General features: G+C 38.2%; 2 protein-coding genes across 9 annotated transcripts in view; one reads left to right on the forward strand and one right to left on the reverse strand.

Annotated features, from left to right (window-relative positions):
* kcnj19b (potassium inwardly rectifying channel subfamily J member 19b) overlaps nucleotides 1-15,758 on the forward strand; it is an 88,945-nt gene that overhangs the window by 28,153 nt on the left and 45,034 nt on the right. The gene's annotated exons all lie outside the window — the stretch shown is intronic.
* The window catches only part of svild (supervillin d), a 264,346-nt gene continuing 257,635 nt past the window's right edge, over nucleotides 9,048-15,758 (reverse strand). For all 8 annotated transcript variants that reach the window (XM_039691113.2, XM_039691117.2, XM_039691110.2 and 5 more), the window contains one exon: nucleotides 9,048-9,846. In XM_039691113.2, coding sequence (XP_039547047.2) covers nucleotides 9,760-9,846 — 87 coding nt within the window. In that variant the 3' untranslated portion in view covers nucleotides 9,048-9,759. The remainder of the gene's footprint in view (nucleotides 9,847-15,758) is intronic.

Raw genomic sequence — 15,758 nt, forward strand, 5'->3', positions numbered from 1 at the left:
CGTGCCAAATTTGGAGAGTTTTTGAGCATGTTGCGGCCCCGAAAATGGCACTTACTTTGCAGAAAAAAAAAAATAAAAAATAATAATAATAATCCTAACCTTTTTTAATAGGGTCCTCGCACTGTTAGTGCTCGGGCCCTAATAATCCTAACAGTTCCAATAGGGTCCTCGCACTGTTAGTGCTCGGGCCCTAATAACCCTAACAGTTTCAAGAGGGTCCTCGCACTGTTAGTGCTCGGGCCCTAAAAATAACCCTAACAGTTTCAATAGGGTCCTCGCACTGTTAGTGCTCGGGCCCTAATAAAGTCATTATGATTGTTATTGTTGTTAATATTATTTTATAAAGTAGGTAATGTAAGATAAAAGGAGTTTTATCAGTACTCGTGACGAAGCCTTTTCTGCGACAGCTCACTCTCCGACGCACAGTGTAAACGTCAGCGTCCGAATTCACTCATCTTGTTCACTCCTTGCAGATATAGTGCACTCAAATTCCATACACTATATAGGGATTAGTGAATGAGTGAACGAGTGAGCGGTTTCAGACACAGCTAATTTCTAGTGAAGCCCCTTATCGGGGTGTGTATTGGTTTTCCCAGAGTCACGTGATCGATGACAAATGAATCCTCACTTTCTGTCCGATCACGTGCGAGTTTCGCTTTGGGTGTCAGAAGGCTCGAACTCCCGATCTCATTTAAACTTTGAAAGTTAATAAATATAATTCATTAAATAACCAATTCTAGTCTATTCTTTTTTGTGTTGTCTTTTTGTTTTTGTAAAATCTTTGCACTTTGGTGGATTTAAGGTAATTTGGTGTTGGTATTTGGATTTAGGGTGGGATTAGGAGAGAGGGGATAGAGTGTTGGTGTTTGGCGAAGGGTTTGTATTTAGAGCAATGGCAACAGCCAAAAAAAGGAAGACTTCCCCTATCTGGGAACATTTTGAGCTTATAGCCAATGTATGCATGTATGCATATATATAATTTAACATTTTACTTATTTTATTCTTGTAAGTAATTTATTACTTTCATATAACATTTTTTAGAAGGTGAGATGCTTGGTGTGTGACAAAGAGCTTGTTTATGGAAACAACACATCATCCATGCTAAGGCATTTCAGAGCTTTACATGAGACTGCACAGCCCCAGAAAGCCATGTGAAAGAGTGTTCTCTAAGGCTGGGGAATTACTGTGTAAGAGGAGAAATAGATTCAGCCCCAACAGTGAAACAGCTTTTATTTCTAAATAAAAATAATTAAAAACTATATCACCTTTCTGGCATTCCTACAGTTACATAAGCACTATCACTGCTAAGTGTCATACATTTAAAAACAGATGATCCTATCAGACAATGTTATATTCAGGGACGTGCACAGGAATTTTGAGGGGCAGTTGCTCTGACCTGAAAAAAGGGCACCCCCCCTCCCCCTCACGGGCTATATGAAGGAATATATTCAGTTGAATTTGTCACCTTCCAAATTGCCTTATCTGGCCGTGTTTATGTCCAAACGCAATGCCTCATCTTATGGTCTTATTATTATTTATAAAGATTGCAAAATGTCAGAGATGAGAGATGAGATGTTTTTTTAAATTATTATTATTTATTTATTTATTTGAAAAGAAATAATCTGGATTGAATGGAAAAACTCAAAAAAAGAAAAAACGCTTAGATTTCGGGAAAAAATACAATCTTTTTTTGCCAATCCTGACCTCCCCCTGGGGCCCTAAGCAAAATTCTGCTATGGGGCCCTCTACCTGATCTGTGATGCCGTGAGCCATGTAAACCATTTGCCATTGCCACTCAATACCGCCCAATACAATCCTCCCTCCTTTAAACAAAACAGTCAAAGAACAAGTACAACAATACAGAACAGAATGAGGTTCAAACAAACAATATTTACTGAATAAAGCGTTTTTATAGAATGTTAAGATAACAAGTGAATATTAATGTAAACATAAATAAGAAGAAAATAATAAAGTACAACCCTGAACTTTGGCTTTTGGCATTAACTTTGGTTCTCTCTACAGCCAGGGTAGGCTATTTTTCGGAATCAGTAGCCTATGATTTTTATTTATTTATGCATGTTGAAGCAAATCTTGATTTATTGTTATATACTGAGGGATTTGCATTCATATTGACCAGAATGTCCAGCTAACAATCATTTTAAATTCAATATAGCCTATAAATCAATAGTCAATCAATGTCAAATTGCCAATACATTGGTTTCTTGCTTAATTAGTGCAGTTGTTTAGCGTTTTTAACTACACTGAGACTAGATAATCAGTGTCTTTATAATGTGTACTTTGATTGGGAGTGCCATCATTCACGTATTGTAGGCTACAGTATTTCTAGTCTCCACATTTCTGCTGGAAATGAGTTTCATTTCGTGCACGCGCATATGAACGCAACACACGCGACGCGGTTATGTTTTCCGAGCTGTAGTAAACAAACACTGTTGTTGCACTTTGTCGTTTATAAAAAACAAAACGTAATAAATAATGGTATTTTACTCTCACTTTTGTCAGGCAAAAAGTGATGCAAGAGATGCACTGCCTGCCCAGATAGGTTAGCAAGACCAAAAACCATCAAACTTTGCTGACATCAAACTAGAGAGGAGAGAACACAAGTTTACCTGACTGCTGTTCCCGCAATTCACTCTCGTGTTTTTCTTCTTCCTCTTTTCGTGACGAGAAGGATAGTTTTGCTTCATTTTGTCATGGACTTCGTACACATATTAGCGCGACACGAGATGGAGGCGCGGCCTGAGTAATTTGCGGTGCCTTACCGCACCGGTCGCGTGCAGTCTATGGTCGCGTGAGGCACTGCAGCCACGTAAACAGTTTGACTTTCCCTTTCAGTGCCCGAATGGAAGTAAATGAGGCTTTGCGATTTTTATATTATTTTTTTGTCTAGGCCTACGTGAAATTTTACATCCATTGTAGCCTACGATTTTTTTTTTCCTCGGAAGGGCAACCTGAGTCGAGAAGGGCATATGGGCAGTTGCCCGGGCAACCTGAGCAACCCCCCTGTGCACGTCCCTGGTTATATTCATTTTGTGTGTGTACAGAGAGAGAGAGATATAGAGTAGGCCTACATTAAATCTTATTGAATTATATAAGCTTATATGATATTTTATTACTACACTTTAATGGGAAAATGAATTTATTAAATGAACAAATCAAACACAAACATGTAAGGTTTTTATTTGTACACATAACATTGAAACTCTGTAGTGTGTTGTGGTTGCTTCATCTGCCAAAGCTTCTGGCTGCTTTATTTTAAATAAGCACCAGATGGCGCTGTTCTCGACACTCCCGAAGCTTTGAATCTTTCCCCGGAACAGTCAGGGGAAAGCCTCATTGCTTCATGAAGCTTCATTTCCCCATCCCTAGCACACTCTTTAAAGCAGCGCTCAGTAAGACTGGAAACTTCTTTGCTGTTTTCTCGCAGGTTTCTCTCTCGAGCTCCCCCTACAGTTCCGGAGTAAATACATATGAGAAAACTGTCGTAAACTCGTTGTCAACTCCCCCTCCCATCTCGTTCAGGCAGGCCATGTGAATTTGTTTTCAGAGAAGCCGGCGAACAAACGGATTTTGTCCCCACCACTTTTGAAACATCTCGCGGCACAGATGTACCAATGCAAATAAAACATCTCCAGTTAACAGCATTCGTTTTATTTGTTTGTTAAATAACAGGCGATCTAGCACTGAAATGTGTTGGCTTCTCTCAGAAACGCGCTTCAATCCGTTGCGGAGATTCTTTCCGGTGAAATCACAAATCAAAATGCACACAAACGTGTCCCTTTTTCTCATGGTTTCTAATTCCTCTCTCGTATATTTTTCCCCACTCATCAAAACATATAAAACCACTGATAAACATTATATCAATTCAACCACTGATAAACATTATTGGTTTTGATGAGGGGGAAATAAAAACTATTCGAGTGCGGAACCTCTGGCCGGCCATCACTGTATTGTGCTCATTTTTATTTATGTGCATCAGGAAGCTATGGACATCGTCGTTCAAAACATTACCTACTCGAAAGAGAAAAAAGAATGAATGCGTTACCCAGCACTTTTGAAAATGCCCTTCCGAATGCGTCTCTGTCCCCAGCACATTTCAAACCAAACTGACGCCCGAGCCATATCCACTGAGGTATGATTCTCAGAACAATATTATTCAAATGTTGAGATAGTGTATATTTTTATTGTGTTACCAAACGTTATCAGTAACATTATGGTTAAAAATCAATAATACTATAAGAAATATTTCCGCTATTTATTTATTTTTAGTTTAGCCTACAGCTATAGCTACTTTATGCATTATCAAAATACATGTTACGTTACATTCATCATTTTTCTGGTGATCCGAGTTGTCTATCGTAACGATTGACCAAAGAAAGTCAAACACGTTTAATTTGTTTATTACAAGTTTGTTTATTTTGTTATTGAAGCTTGAGACCGGTGGTACTGGTGGTCTGGGGTGCCTCGGAGTTGATAACACTTGCCAACGCTTGTAGCTAAAAAGGAAAAAGAAAATGTATCAATCTTTTATCAACATATCATTTATAGACAAGGTCAAAATAGCACAGATGGAGTTGCATGTGTGAAGTTGCAATGCAATTTATCGTTTACTTATAGTTCTGTTTGTGTAAATGTGGGTAAATAAATATAAAAAAGTTGCATTATTAGCTAGCAGCTCTCGTGTCGGTTTATGCATTATCAAGTCAGCAGCACAGTATAACGTTACTAATTCTGAGGCTGACGACAAGCTAAACTAATGCATAATTTGTAGAATTTCATATCGATTTATAGGCGATCTGAGAAACACAAATAAACCCTGATAGAGGAACGGACAAAACACTTACTTACAGAAAACAAGCAAGTTTGTTTGCTAATGAAAATGCTAACATCTAAGTTACAGTATCTAACGTACTAGTAAGCCGGTAACAGACAGCGAGCATAATAATAAATAAAAAAAACAGACAATAGCAAACATCCCGACTCCCGAGGTCACAATTACAAGAAATACAAACATTAAACACAGTTTATTATAAAGATACTTACAAGTGCAACAGCAAGAAGGCCAGGTCAGCATCGGTTTTGCAGGCTTCGCTTTCTTTCAGTTCTCTCTATTCTGAAAAAGCCGGTCCGTCTTTGTTTCTCTGATAAACACTTCCGAGCTGTCTTCTTCTTCTTTTACATCAGCCATCACGAAAACTTGAAGAATTCAATATCTAGCGTTACCTTTTTCTTATAGCTAGCCGGCTCCTGGATGGCCGGGGGTGTGTACGCATGCGTGTGCGCGTATAGTGCCGTAAAGCAATTCGTTACCTCGCGAGACCTGAAATCTCACGATACTTCCTAACACTGAGGCCGGCGAGCCGCCGGCCCAAAGTTGCAAGGGTGGTTTTGCGGCTCACAGGCACCAGGGGGGTGCGAGACGATCACCATTCAACACGAAATCAGTAATATTAACATTACAATGACTCCAAAGCTGTTCAGTTAAGGTAAAAAAAGTTACTTAGTTCTGCTTTAACGTTTAGTTTGAGTTTATTCTTACCGTTCTTTCTGTTTGTTTGTTATGGCTGAGTCCCGTTAGCTGGTGCACCATCAAAAGGGGTTCGAGCGGAAACGTCGGACGTATATGGTTCCGGCTGATGATCGGGCCACAACCATCCGGTTTCCGCTGCGGGGGAACTCCAAGGACTGTTTTGCTTGCTTTTCTCTTGTTTGTTTATAAGAAGTACATTTATTGAGTGAAGTCATTTGACAGTATTATTTGAGGTGTTTGTTTATGTATATTTGGTGTTTTCCTATGCGTTATTGTGTGTAATGGCATTATGTGTCTGAACATGCCTGTTCGTGAAAGAGCTGCGCTCGGACGCAAGTTTGAATCCGCTTTATACCGAACATATGAGATGTAAAAGTATAAACTAATCTGGTCTCTAGCGTTATATTTTGCCAATGAACTAAAATCGAAACCATTATATGGCTTTTGCTTTCATAAAACAGCACAAGCCTTTAAGAATAGGGATTCTGTGTGCGCTTTGCTCTAGCCTGCTGCCTCCGTGTTCATTTATCCTTTACTGTCACATCTATCACAGTCACGCAAAGGAGTGGTTTGGAAAAATGAGTCGTTGTACGAATCATTTGGGTGTCGGTGTGCAAATCAGTTAAAAATAAATGCATATTATAAGACAAATAAAGTGTTTTTTATCCTTGCATGCATGTTAAACTGTTTTTGGGAACTCCTAAAACAAAAATAGGAACATTTCAAATGCTATGATAGGGGCTCTTTAAATAAACACAAAAATAGAGATGGAAAATTAACTTAAGTAGGAAATGTACTTTTGCTATGGTTAAATGTTTTACAAAGATCTCTGAATTTTGGCGCAAGTTTTTCTATAGTCTTTAAATGGCAACTAGTAAATACACCAAGTGTCGTCATGCTGGCATGTGTGGAAGTATTTAAAACAAGTTGTGTTACCACGAGCCCCGCGTTACATTGCACTCCCTACAGTCAGGGTAGGAAGGTTACTTTGGAAATGTAATTGCTCACTGTTAAAAGTTACCCATTTTAAATGTAGTTTAGATTAATTTATTTTGATTACTTTATCAATGTAAAGCAATTTCCTTTTAGATTTTCCCCCCCTAAAGATTTACTAAAGTAATTCTGGGAAATGGCGTTACAAATACAATAAATCAAACTTAATTGTTTGTTCTGTTACTAGAGCTCTAAACATTCATTGCTGGGGGAAAACATTGCTGGTAGTTCAAACGAATATAATTTATGTAATATGTAATGCAATCATATCTGACATATACTGTAAAGCTACATTTTTAAACACTTCACTTAAAATATCTATATGAATTTCTTAGAATTTGTATTGAATTGCAATTCTGCTTCCTTTAATTCAAATTCGAATTGTAATTCTAGATCCTGTTTTTGACATCAATTCAAATTCAATTCATATTCAAGAATTGAATTGGAATTTAGTAGTCATTCTCAATTCAATTCTGAACTGTGCACAAGCCTGTTACACAAGGTGTCTGATACTACTATACAACATCCACAACACAACTCTCATTCAACAATTCTTTCACTTGCATTCTTACAGTCTCTGCCGGTCTACAAAGTGAAAGAGCCTTTTATATTATTAATAATAATAATAATACATTTTATTTATAACACACTTTTCATCGAATGATCTCAAAGTACTACAGGTTAAAAACAATGTAAGATAAGCAGTTCTTTTAAAAAAAAAAAAAACTAAGGGGTACCTAAGGGGGGGGGGGGGGAGGGCATGTCCATAGATGCATTGATGTGTGAGAAGGGAAACCTTGTACTCAATCCTGGTGGAGATGGGAAGCCAGTGGAGTGAGTGGAGAATGGGGGTAATGTGCTCATGTTTCCGCACTCTCATCAGGATCCTATAGCTGCAGAGTTTTGGATGTACTGAATGTAGGAATCCCAATGAGAAGTGCGTTGCAGTAGTCCAGTCTGGAGGAGACAAAGGCATGGACCAGCTTTCCCATTCGGCTTTTACTTCGAGAACAAGATTTTGACTTGGAACTGTTCCCTCAATCCATTGTCAGGTAGGCCTATTCTACACACAATTACAGTATATCTTTGATAAATGAATCTGTTAATAGGTGGTTTGCAGTCACTTGATTGTGTTGACGCGCGGAATGCAGATGGAGGGCAAGGAGTGAAGAGCGCAATGGACGAGATGGAGGAAAATCCGTACTTTAGACGCTATAACAAGAGAAATATATAAACAGAAAATCAAAATATATGTTGGACGTGATCCTTACGTTATGAAGAGGACCGATTTTCAACTGAATTGAGAGATTTGCCTGCCATCGAGGCTGTAGATATCAGCAACTAACACGTCTTACAGACATACTTTGACTTTACAAAGTTTGGAAACTGGTACGTTACACAAACAGCCAAATAAGTGTATTTAAACACCTGAATAATGTAATTATAAGCCACATAAATAATGTAACTCACATTTGACGAAGTGATCACTGCACACACACACACAGGTATTTTCCCATTCGGCTCCTCCCGACCGCAGACGTAGGTTTGCAAGGCATTTTTCTCTGTGTTTTTCTGTCAATTTCTTGTATTTTTCCCCCTTATGAACAACAACTTTGGGAACACGATAAAAACTCCTTGTGGTTTGATCGATTTGAGCAACCATAAACGACGCAAAACATAGGCATTTTGAGTGTGTTATAGTGCTTCCTAAATATAGAAAATCATTTCCTGCCCTCCATCTGCATTTCGCACCATGGCAATGCAGTGGCGTGACGTCACGTGAAAACAAGCTATTCTCCAAACTCACAAATTTTACTTTATGTTTGACCTCTGTCACAAACTTATCAATTGTTTCTCCAATTTTCTGCCTTTCATAAGTCACATTTCTCTTGGGCATGCAAAACGCTTCAAACTGGTCTACTATCGGCTGCAACTTCAAACTCTCACCTTCTTCAAAAGTGAAATTATTAAATACTTTCAAAGCTTTGTCGCCAACCACATGAAGAAACAAGGACGCTTTCATTTTTTCTGACTTACGATCTCCATCAATCGCAGACAAATATAGAAGAAATCGTTGCTTAAATAGTCTCCAATTTTCAGCAACATTACCAGACAATTAAAGCTTCGGAGGTGGCTGCAATCCTTCCATCTCCACTATTTTCTCGTCACACGTGTGTCGGTAATCCACAAACTTTCATTTTTGAAACCACATCTGACACCATGTTTTGTGCAGGATGGTCAATCACCAGACTTCTAGTCCATTGACATATAACGTTTAGATATATTTAGCATCTTGCATAGTGGCGCACCCTATGGCAAATTCCTCTCCACATGCACAGGTTACATATATAATACAGGGTTGCCACTACTCCATAAAACCACCACTGTCATTACAATACTTCACTAAATATTTGCATACAATCTTTTAAAGGGTTAAATACTGAAGTCTTGCATTTTATTATCAGACCATGTGAATGGATTAAAAAGAGAGTGACACCTAGTCGTATGATATTGAATAACATTTATTGTCAACCAAGAGCTGCTACAGTATATATTTCAGTGGCATAATTCTGATACTGGACAAACAATACATTTATATATTTTGAGAAACCACCTACATATTAATTTGTTATTTTTAATATTGTTGAAACTGTAGTCACATTAAAAAGATCACAGTCACATAATACTGCATATTAGTCATATTCATTCCTGTGGCAGCAGTGCACTTTATTTGTGCACACATTATGGTTTAAAAAGCTATTCACTTTCCACTGCGGATCTTGCACAGAGCTCAGTGACTGCGTGAAAGGCCTCCATTTGTTTTCCACTGATTACATGAATTCTCACCATTAGTGTTTAATGCATTTTAAGGTCACAGTTTGATAGAAACAGGGTTATACAGGGTAAAACAATAAAACAGGATACATATTTTAAATTCAAGCTTGTGAGTAACGAGACATGGATTTACATGTTGATATGCGTCAAGCTATTCCCAAAACATACACTTTTTGCAAACTTAAAATGTATTGAAAAGTCTTGTAACCAAAAGCTACTGATGTATGAAGTACGAAACTGTTAAGGCCATAGGTAGGTACATCTTAAAAAAAAAAATTAACTGTACATATTGGTGAAAAAAGCACAGAGAAAATATGCAAAGTTCCTTAGTAATTACTTTAAGTGAATATACAACAGATCGTAGACACAAACATTTAATTTGTTTAAAAGAGGCCTTTGCTCTTTTTCAGATTGAGTTGTTTCCAATTTGGGAGGGTGTAAAATTCATCCCGTGTAAGGTCCAAAACACACTGCAATACAAATACAATATGTCAATGTCAGACAACTTTAGAAATCTATTAAAACAAATTTAGCATTTGCTGAAATTTCATGACACTTTAGATGATGACCATTTTAGACTGAACTAGTGACTTAGGTTTTTGCGTATGAAAGGTTATGGCAGCTGTTGGAATATTAGAAATATAACGCCAACCCCAGGTGTAACAGCATTAGAGGACATAGAGACTCTTTCACCTAGATATCATCATATAGACTGTCTGTACCCCAAGTTAGAAAATCCAAAAAACTCCCAAAAGGGAGTTCCTCCTCATTTAAGGGTTAGAAATTGTATTCATGTTTAATAAAAAAAACAAACAAACAAAAAAAAAAAACAGATATACAGTAGGTGGACAACCAGAATGACACTTACCGCCGCAACAAATAAACCATATAGTCATATTTAAAAAAAAAAAAAAAACAGTCATATTTCAAAGTCGTTCGCGGAATGACCACCAGGTGGTGCAAAGGGACATTTAGCGAAAGCAAAACCTAATTCTGTAAAAGTAGCCTACATTTTAAATAGAACATAGCAAACTTTTATAGCAGAACATTTTATGAATCAAAAGTTAAAATAGGCCTATCTCGCAGTCAGTGAAAATAAATTGGGTGCAATCAATGACGCTAAACTATTGAAGAATGAGAAGATTGAAGAGCGCTTCTCTCACGCGCACGCACACTGACTGCTGAACAACCGAACTTCTGGGCATTTCACAGTGAGAAAAGTTGTGGTCGAGTGGTAGAACTTAGGTGTCAATTATTTTGAGGACACTGTTTCAAATCCCGAATAAACATGGTATTTATAATATTACCATGCATTTCCATTTTAAAGGGGTCATGAACTGGCTTTTTAAATTTTATTATATTGTTGTCTGAGGTCAACTTATGACGTTCGCTTGGTTTTTGCATTCAAAAACATCAAAATGAATAAGTAATAGGCTATTTTCTACCCTAGTTTTGAGCCTAGCACTAATACGCTCAGTTTTATGGGCGTCTCGCACTGAAGACTTGGAAGTAAACGCCTACTGCTGTGAGTGGATAACAGTTTTGCATTATAGTGAGTTTCAACTCACTTGTCAGTGCACATAGGGAAATTGTTTTGAAAACGTTGTTGTAAAATGGCATTATCTTCTGGTCTTAAGCTATGTCCCAATGCGAAGGCTGCATCCTCCGAAGGCCGTATTTGAAGGACGCTTGGACGTATTTGAAGGCCGATTGCGTCACATCCGCGCTACGAAGGCTGTCCCAATTCAAAAGCTGCACCCTGCGAAGGGCGCATTTGAAGGCCGATTGCAACACCGCAGCGCGATAAAGGCTGTCCCAATTCACTTATGCATCCTCCGAAGGCCGTATTCGAAGGCTGGTTGTGTCATCTCGGCGCGACGAAGGCTACCCTGATTCAAAAGCGACGGCCAAATGCGCCCTTCATTTCGCCGAGAAAGAAAGGATACATAAATGGATCCTACCCGATCCTACGCGGCCTATCCTACCCCATAAGTCATTGCGCTGGTGACGACAGCATTTTTTTTTTTTAAAGGGCGCCGAGAGTTCGGTGGTGGCCGGCAAATTCACATTTAAACGTAAAAGTATTGTTTTCATTAATCAAATAGGCAGAGAAACTAGTGTTAACAGCCAAAAGTTTTTTCTTCTTCCTCTTTTTCATCAACTCATTCGTCACCATTGTGTGGCTTTATTTGTCTTGTGGAAACGCGAAAACAAAAAAAATACATTACTGTACATTATTATTCATAATTTATTATTTTATGCAACTTTAAATGTGTTAAATAAAATAAAATTCATGGCTTTGGACGTTGTTTATTTTTGTAATGGCATCTGAGTGTTTGCAAGGTTGATACATTTGATTGCCTACTTTAGTGTAGTTTAATGTAAAACAATATGCGTAGTGTTGCTGTCCATGAGGGGAAAAAGTAGGCTACTTCACATTTACGTGAATAGAAGTAAGCAGTGAAGTTCATTCCCCCACTTTTTATGTTATTTTGAAAATTAAAGTAACACAATTTTGGTCTATTGTCACAATATTAACAAATTGTTGTTAGCTGCATCCCCCCATATGAAATTGTGCATCTGAAGCGCTCGGACCGGTCCACGGAGAATTGTTCTTGTCGCCAACTGTGACTGACAGCTGCCGACGACGAGCGGAGTAACATTACCTTGCACTGGACTTTTTATATTCAACTGGTTTTAAATATTCAAATAGGGTTGACAAGCTGATATATTCACCATGGTCCATTTCTGTAGCCTATGAAATCACATCAAGGTAGCCTGTGAATTAGGCTACATTGTGCAAACCACAGTAATACTAGCCTACGGTATCCACAAGATGAAGAAGGGTTGGCTCTCTCAGTATCCACAGTAAATAAAAATATTAATTTTATATTTTATATAGGCCTATAGGCCTATTTTATAAAAAAAAACAATGCTACGGACTTGAGCGCTCTGAAAGTGGCACTAAAAGATGCTTAAAAACTTTCACACAGACAATTCAAAACAATTCAAAACGAAAGAAAACAGACTACAGACTTCTCTGCTTATGTAATTTGTAATTTATATTTAATATTCTGGCTATAATATATATATTGCCCCAATATACAATTCTGGCTATAATAGGATATATATATATATATATATATATATATATATATCCTATGGTAGCTGTACTCTCACACTGTTGCTGTTGGTGCCAGGAGCGGTAATCGGGAACACCTGGTTGCGCAATTAGGAAATCCCACGAAGGCTACATGGTGCGTCCTTCAAAGGACGGATTGATACAGTCGGTTGGTCTGGGAATGCCCCCGGGAACACCCCGTCACGTGATGTGAATTTAGCCCGTGGGGGAAAACATTGCCTTGGCGCTCATTGAAATACATACGACAATCATGCCGAAGAGTTGCTGTGTCGTTTTCTGTACCACCAATAAACTAACAAATTATAAATTTAAGTTCTACATCCTTTCTTACATACATACAGAACCAGATAGGAGGACAAAATGGCAAAATTAATCATAACTTATTAGATTTCTGTGTGAGTAGATCCCTGTGTGATGTAGTATGTTTAACTTGTATTAGGCAGTGGGCCAGATTTGTCTGACATGTTACATCCCTTACAAAAAAGAACTATAGTAATCCTATATCTATAAGTATTCTATAGTAGTGTACTAATACTTCTGTGATGTTCTTTAATACCTCAATACTTATAGGCTATGTCCCAATTCCTATAAGATTAACGTTACTATAATATTTTGTCCTAAAATACTACAAGATTCCTATAGTTGTTTTTCATTAGGGATGTCTCATTCACATTAGCGTTATCAGCTGAAGGTTATCAGCTCAATAAAGACTGCAGTCTGTGAGAATTCGGATAACTGTCAGCAAAGTCCCTCGGCAACTTCGTAGTAGCTACTACTGATCACCGTTTTAAAGGGGTCATGAACTGGCTTTTTAAATTGTATTATATTGTTGTCTGAGGTCAATTTATGACGTTCGCTTGGTTTTTGCATTCAAAAACATCAAAATGAATAAGTAATAGGCTATTTTGTACCCAAGTTGTGAGCCTCCCTGAAAAAACGGTCGGTTTTTATGGGCGTGTCGCACTGAAGACTTGGAAATAAACGCCCACTGCTGCGAGTGGATGACAGTTTTGCATATTATAATGAGTTTAACTCACCCGTCGGTGTACGTGGGGAAAAACGTCCAATGTTGTCAAATGGCAACCGGATGGGCTTTATGCCCAGCTGCACTACTTCCTGAACTTCAGCCAGCTCCTTGTTTCCTGTCTGCCATTATTGGCCAAATTGAATAATTCAGGTGTGTCTGATTATTGTTGTCATGACTACTGAGGTCAGGTACACCTGAATTAATCAATTTGGCCAATAATGGCAGACAGGAAACAAGGAGCTGGCTGAAGTTCAGGAAGTAGTGCAGTTGGGCATAAAGCCCATTCGCCCACATGTTCGACCCAGAGTCCGTGTGTTGCACAATTCCTGTCAGATCAATATAGACGGCACAGCACCGTTCTTTACTCTTAATCGGTCTGCAAATCCAGTCTTGTTTACAAAACAATCCTCAGTGAAATGAAGCGAACAGACGACGATGTTTTACCCTCATCAGCTGGAACGTCATTAAAAATAAAGAATCCAGAGGAAGCTTATGTAGCGACTGTCTTCCACAACCAGGCACTGCAAAATATTCTGTATTGCTCGGTAGAACGATCCGGTTTGTCATCACGAGGTAGGCACGTAGCTACTTAGCTATGCGTGTAATACGCGAATTGGTGGGCGGGGCTAAACCGGCCTTGTTGAAGTAGGCGTTGATCTTCTTCTGCGGGGGTGGTGTTTTAACTCCTTCGACGTCATAGTTTCCCACTTTTAAAAACGAGACGTTTTCAGAGGCTGGCGTCAATAAAGGCTTTTATTGGACTAACAAGGATGTTTTCAATTCTCAAACTTACAGGAGATTCTTATAATAGCAGACTCCCAAATGTGCTCTACTGCAAATAAAGTTAGAAAAGTAAAATCATAATCACCACCCCTTTTTGATTTTTGATATATATATATATATATATATATATATATATATATATATATATATATATATATATGTGTGTGTGTGTGTGTGTACAGTGAGAAAAATACGTATTTGAACACCCTGCTATTTTGCAAGTTATCCCACTTAGTTTGCAGAAAGAACCAAAACATACGCAGCAGTCTACCTGTGTTTTGTCAGCATATGATAATTCTTTGTTCGAAGAAGCTAAAAGTAGATATAAGGTTAAGCTTTTATATAACCAGGGTTCATGTTCTCTGCCTGATCCATATCACCTGAGTGAGAATTGGAGCAAAAGCCCGGACACATGGCCAGATTTGACATTCGGCGACATCTACCTGTATCTCATCGACATGCCATCTATGTTTACCAGAGAGTCAATGAAGGTGTACAAATCTTTAGATGCCTATAAGTCATAATTACGATTATTAACTGTGTTAACTAAGGATAACTGGTAAATGTGTTACAACTAGGGCTGAGAAACGATTAATCGCGATTAATCGCATCCGAAATAAAAGTTTGTGTTTACATAATATATGTGTGTGTAGTGTGTATAATTATTTTGTATATACAAATAAACACACGTGCATGTATACAGTACTGTACAGAAGTCTTAGGCACACTAGTATTTTTGGCTCAAAGAAATGGTTTTAAGCCAGTTATTTATATATTTTGTTGTAGTGTCTCAGTAGGAAATATCAGTTTACATTTCCAGACATTAATTGTGCCAGTAATTGTAATAATCCAGTGAAATTTTTGAATGCACAAGGATTCTGACAACAGCCAATGCTCCACATGGAGGTCGGATCTCACCATCATCGAGTGCATCTGAAATTATATGAAGAAACAGAAAAAAACACAGACTAAAGCTGTGTCCCAAAGTGAAGGACGCGTCCTTCGAAGGACCCAGCCTACCCAGCCTTCGAAGGACACTCCGAGTGTAGCCTTCGTGGGATTTCCTAATTGTGCAACCAGGTGTTCCCTATTACAGCTCCTGGCGCCAAGCAACAGTGCGAGAGTACAGCTACCACCTTGATCATTCATTTAATAAAATTGAATATTTTTTTGTTTTATAGGCAAACATAGGCACATATATAGCCTATATATTTAAATGTTAATCGTACCTTCATGCGATTTTGAAGGCTATTTTGTTGGCGATTTTGTAGGGTATTCTTTTTATTGTCTACAGAAATGGACCATGATGAATATATTTATACAGGCTCAATCCTATTTGAACATTTTAAAGCAGATGGATACAAAAAGTCCAGTGCAAACGTCCTTACTCCCGCTCGACGTCGGCAGCTGTCAGTCACAGTTGCTAGGCG

The sequence above is a fragment of the Pimephales promelas genome, chromosome 17 (genome assembly GCF_988280905.1).
Source record: "Pimephales promelas chromosome 17, fPimPro1.hap1.1, whole genome shotgun sequence".
In the NCBI taxonomy this organism is placed as follows: domain Eukaryota; kingdom Metazoa; phylum Chordata; class Actinopteri; order Cypriniformes; family Leuciscidae; genus Pimephales; species Pimephales promelas.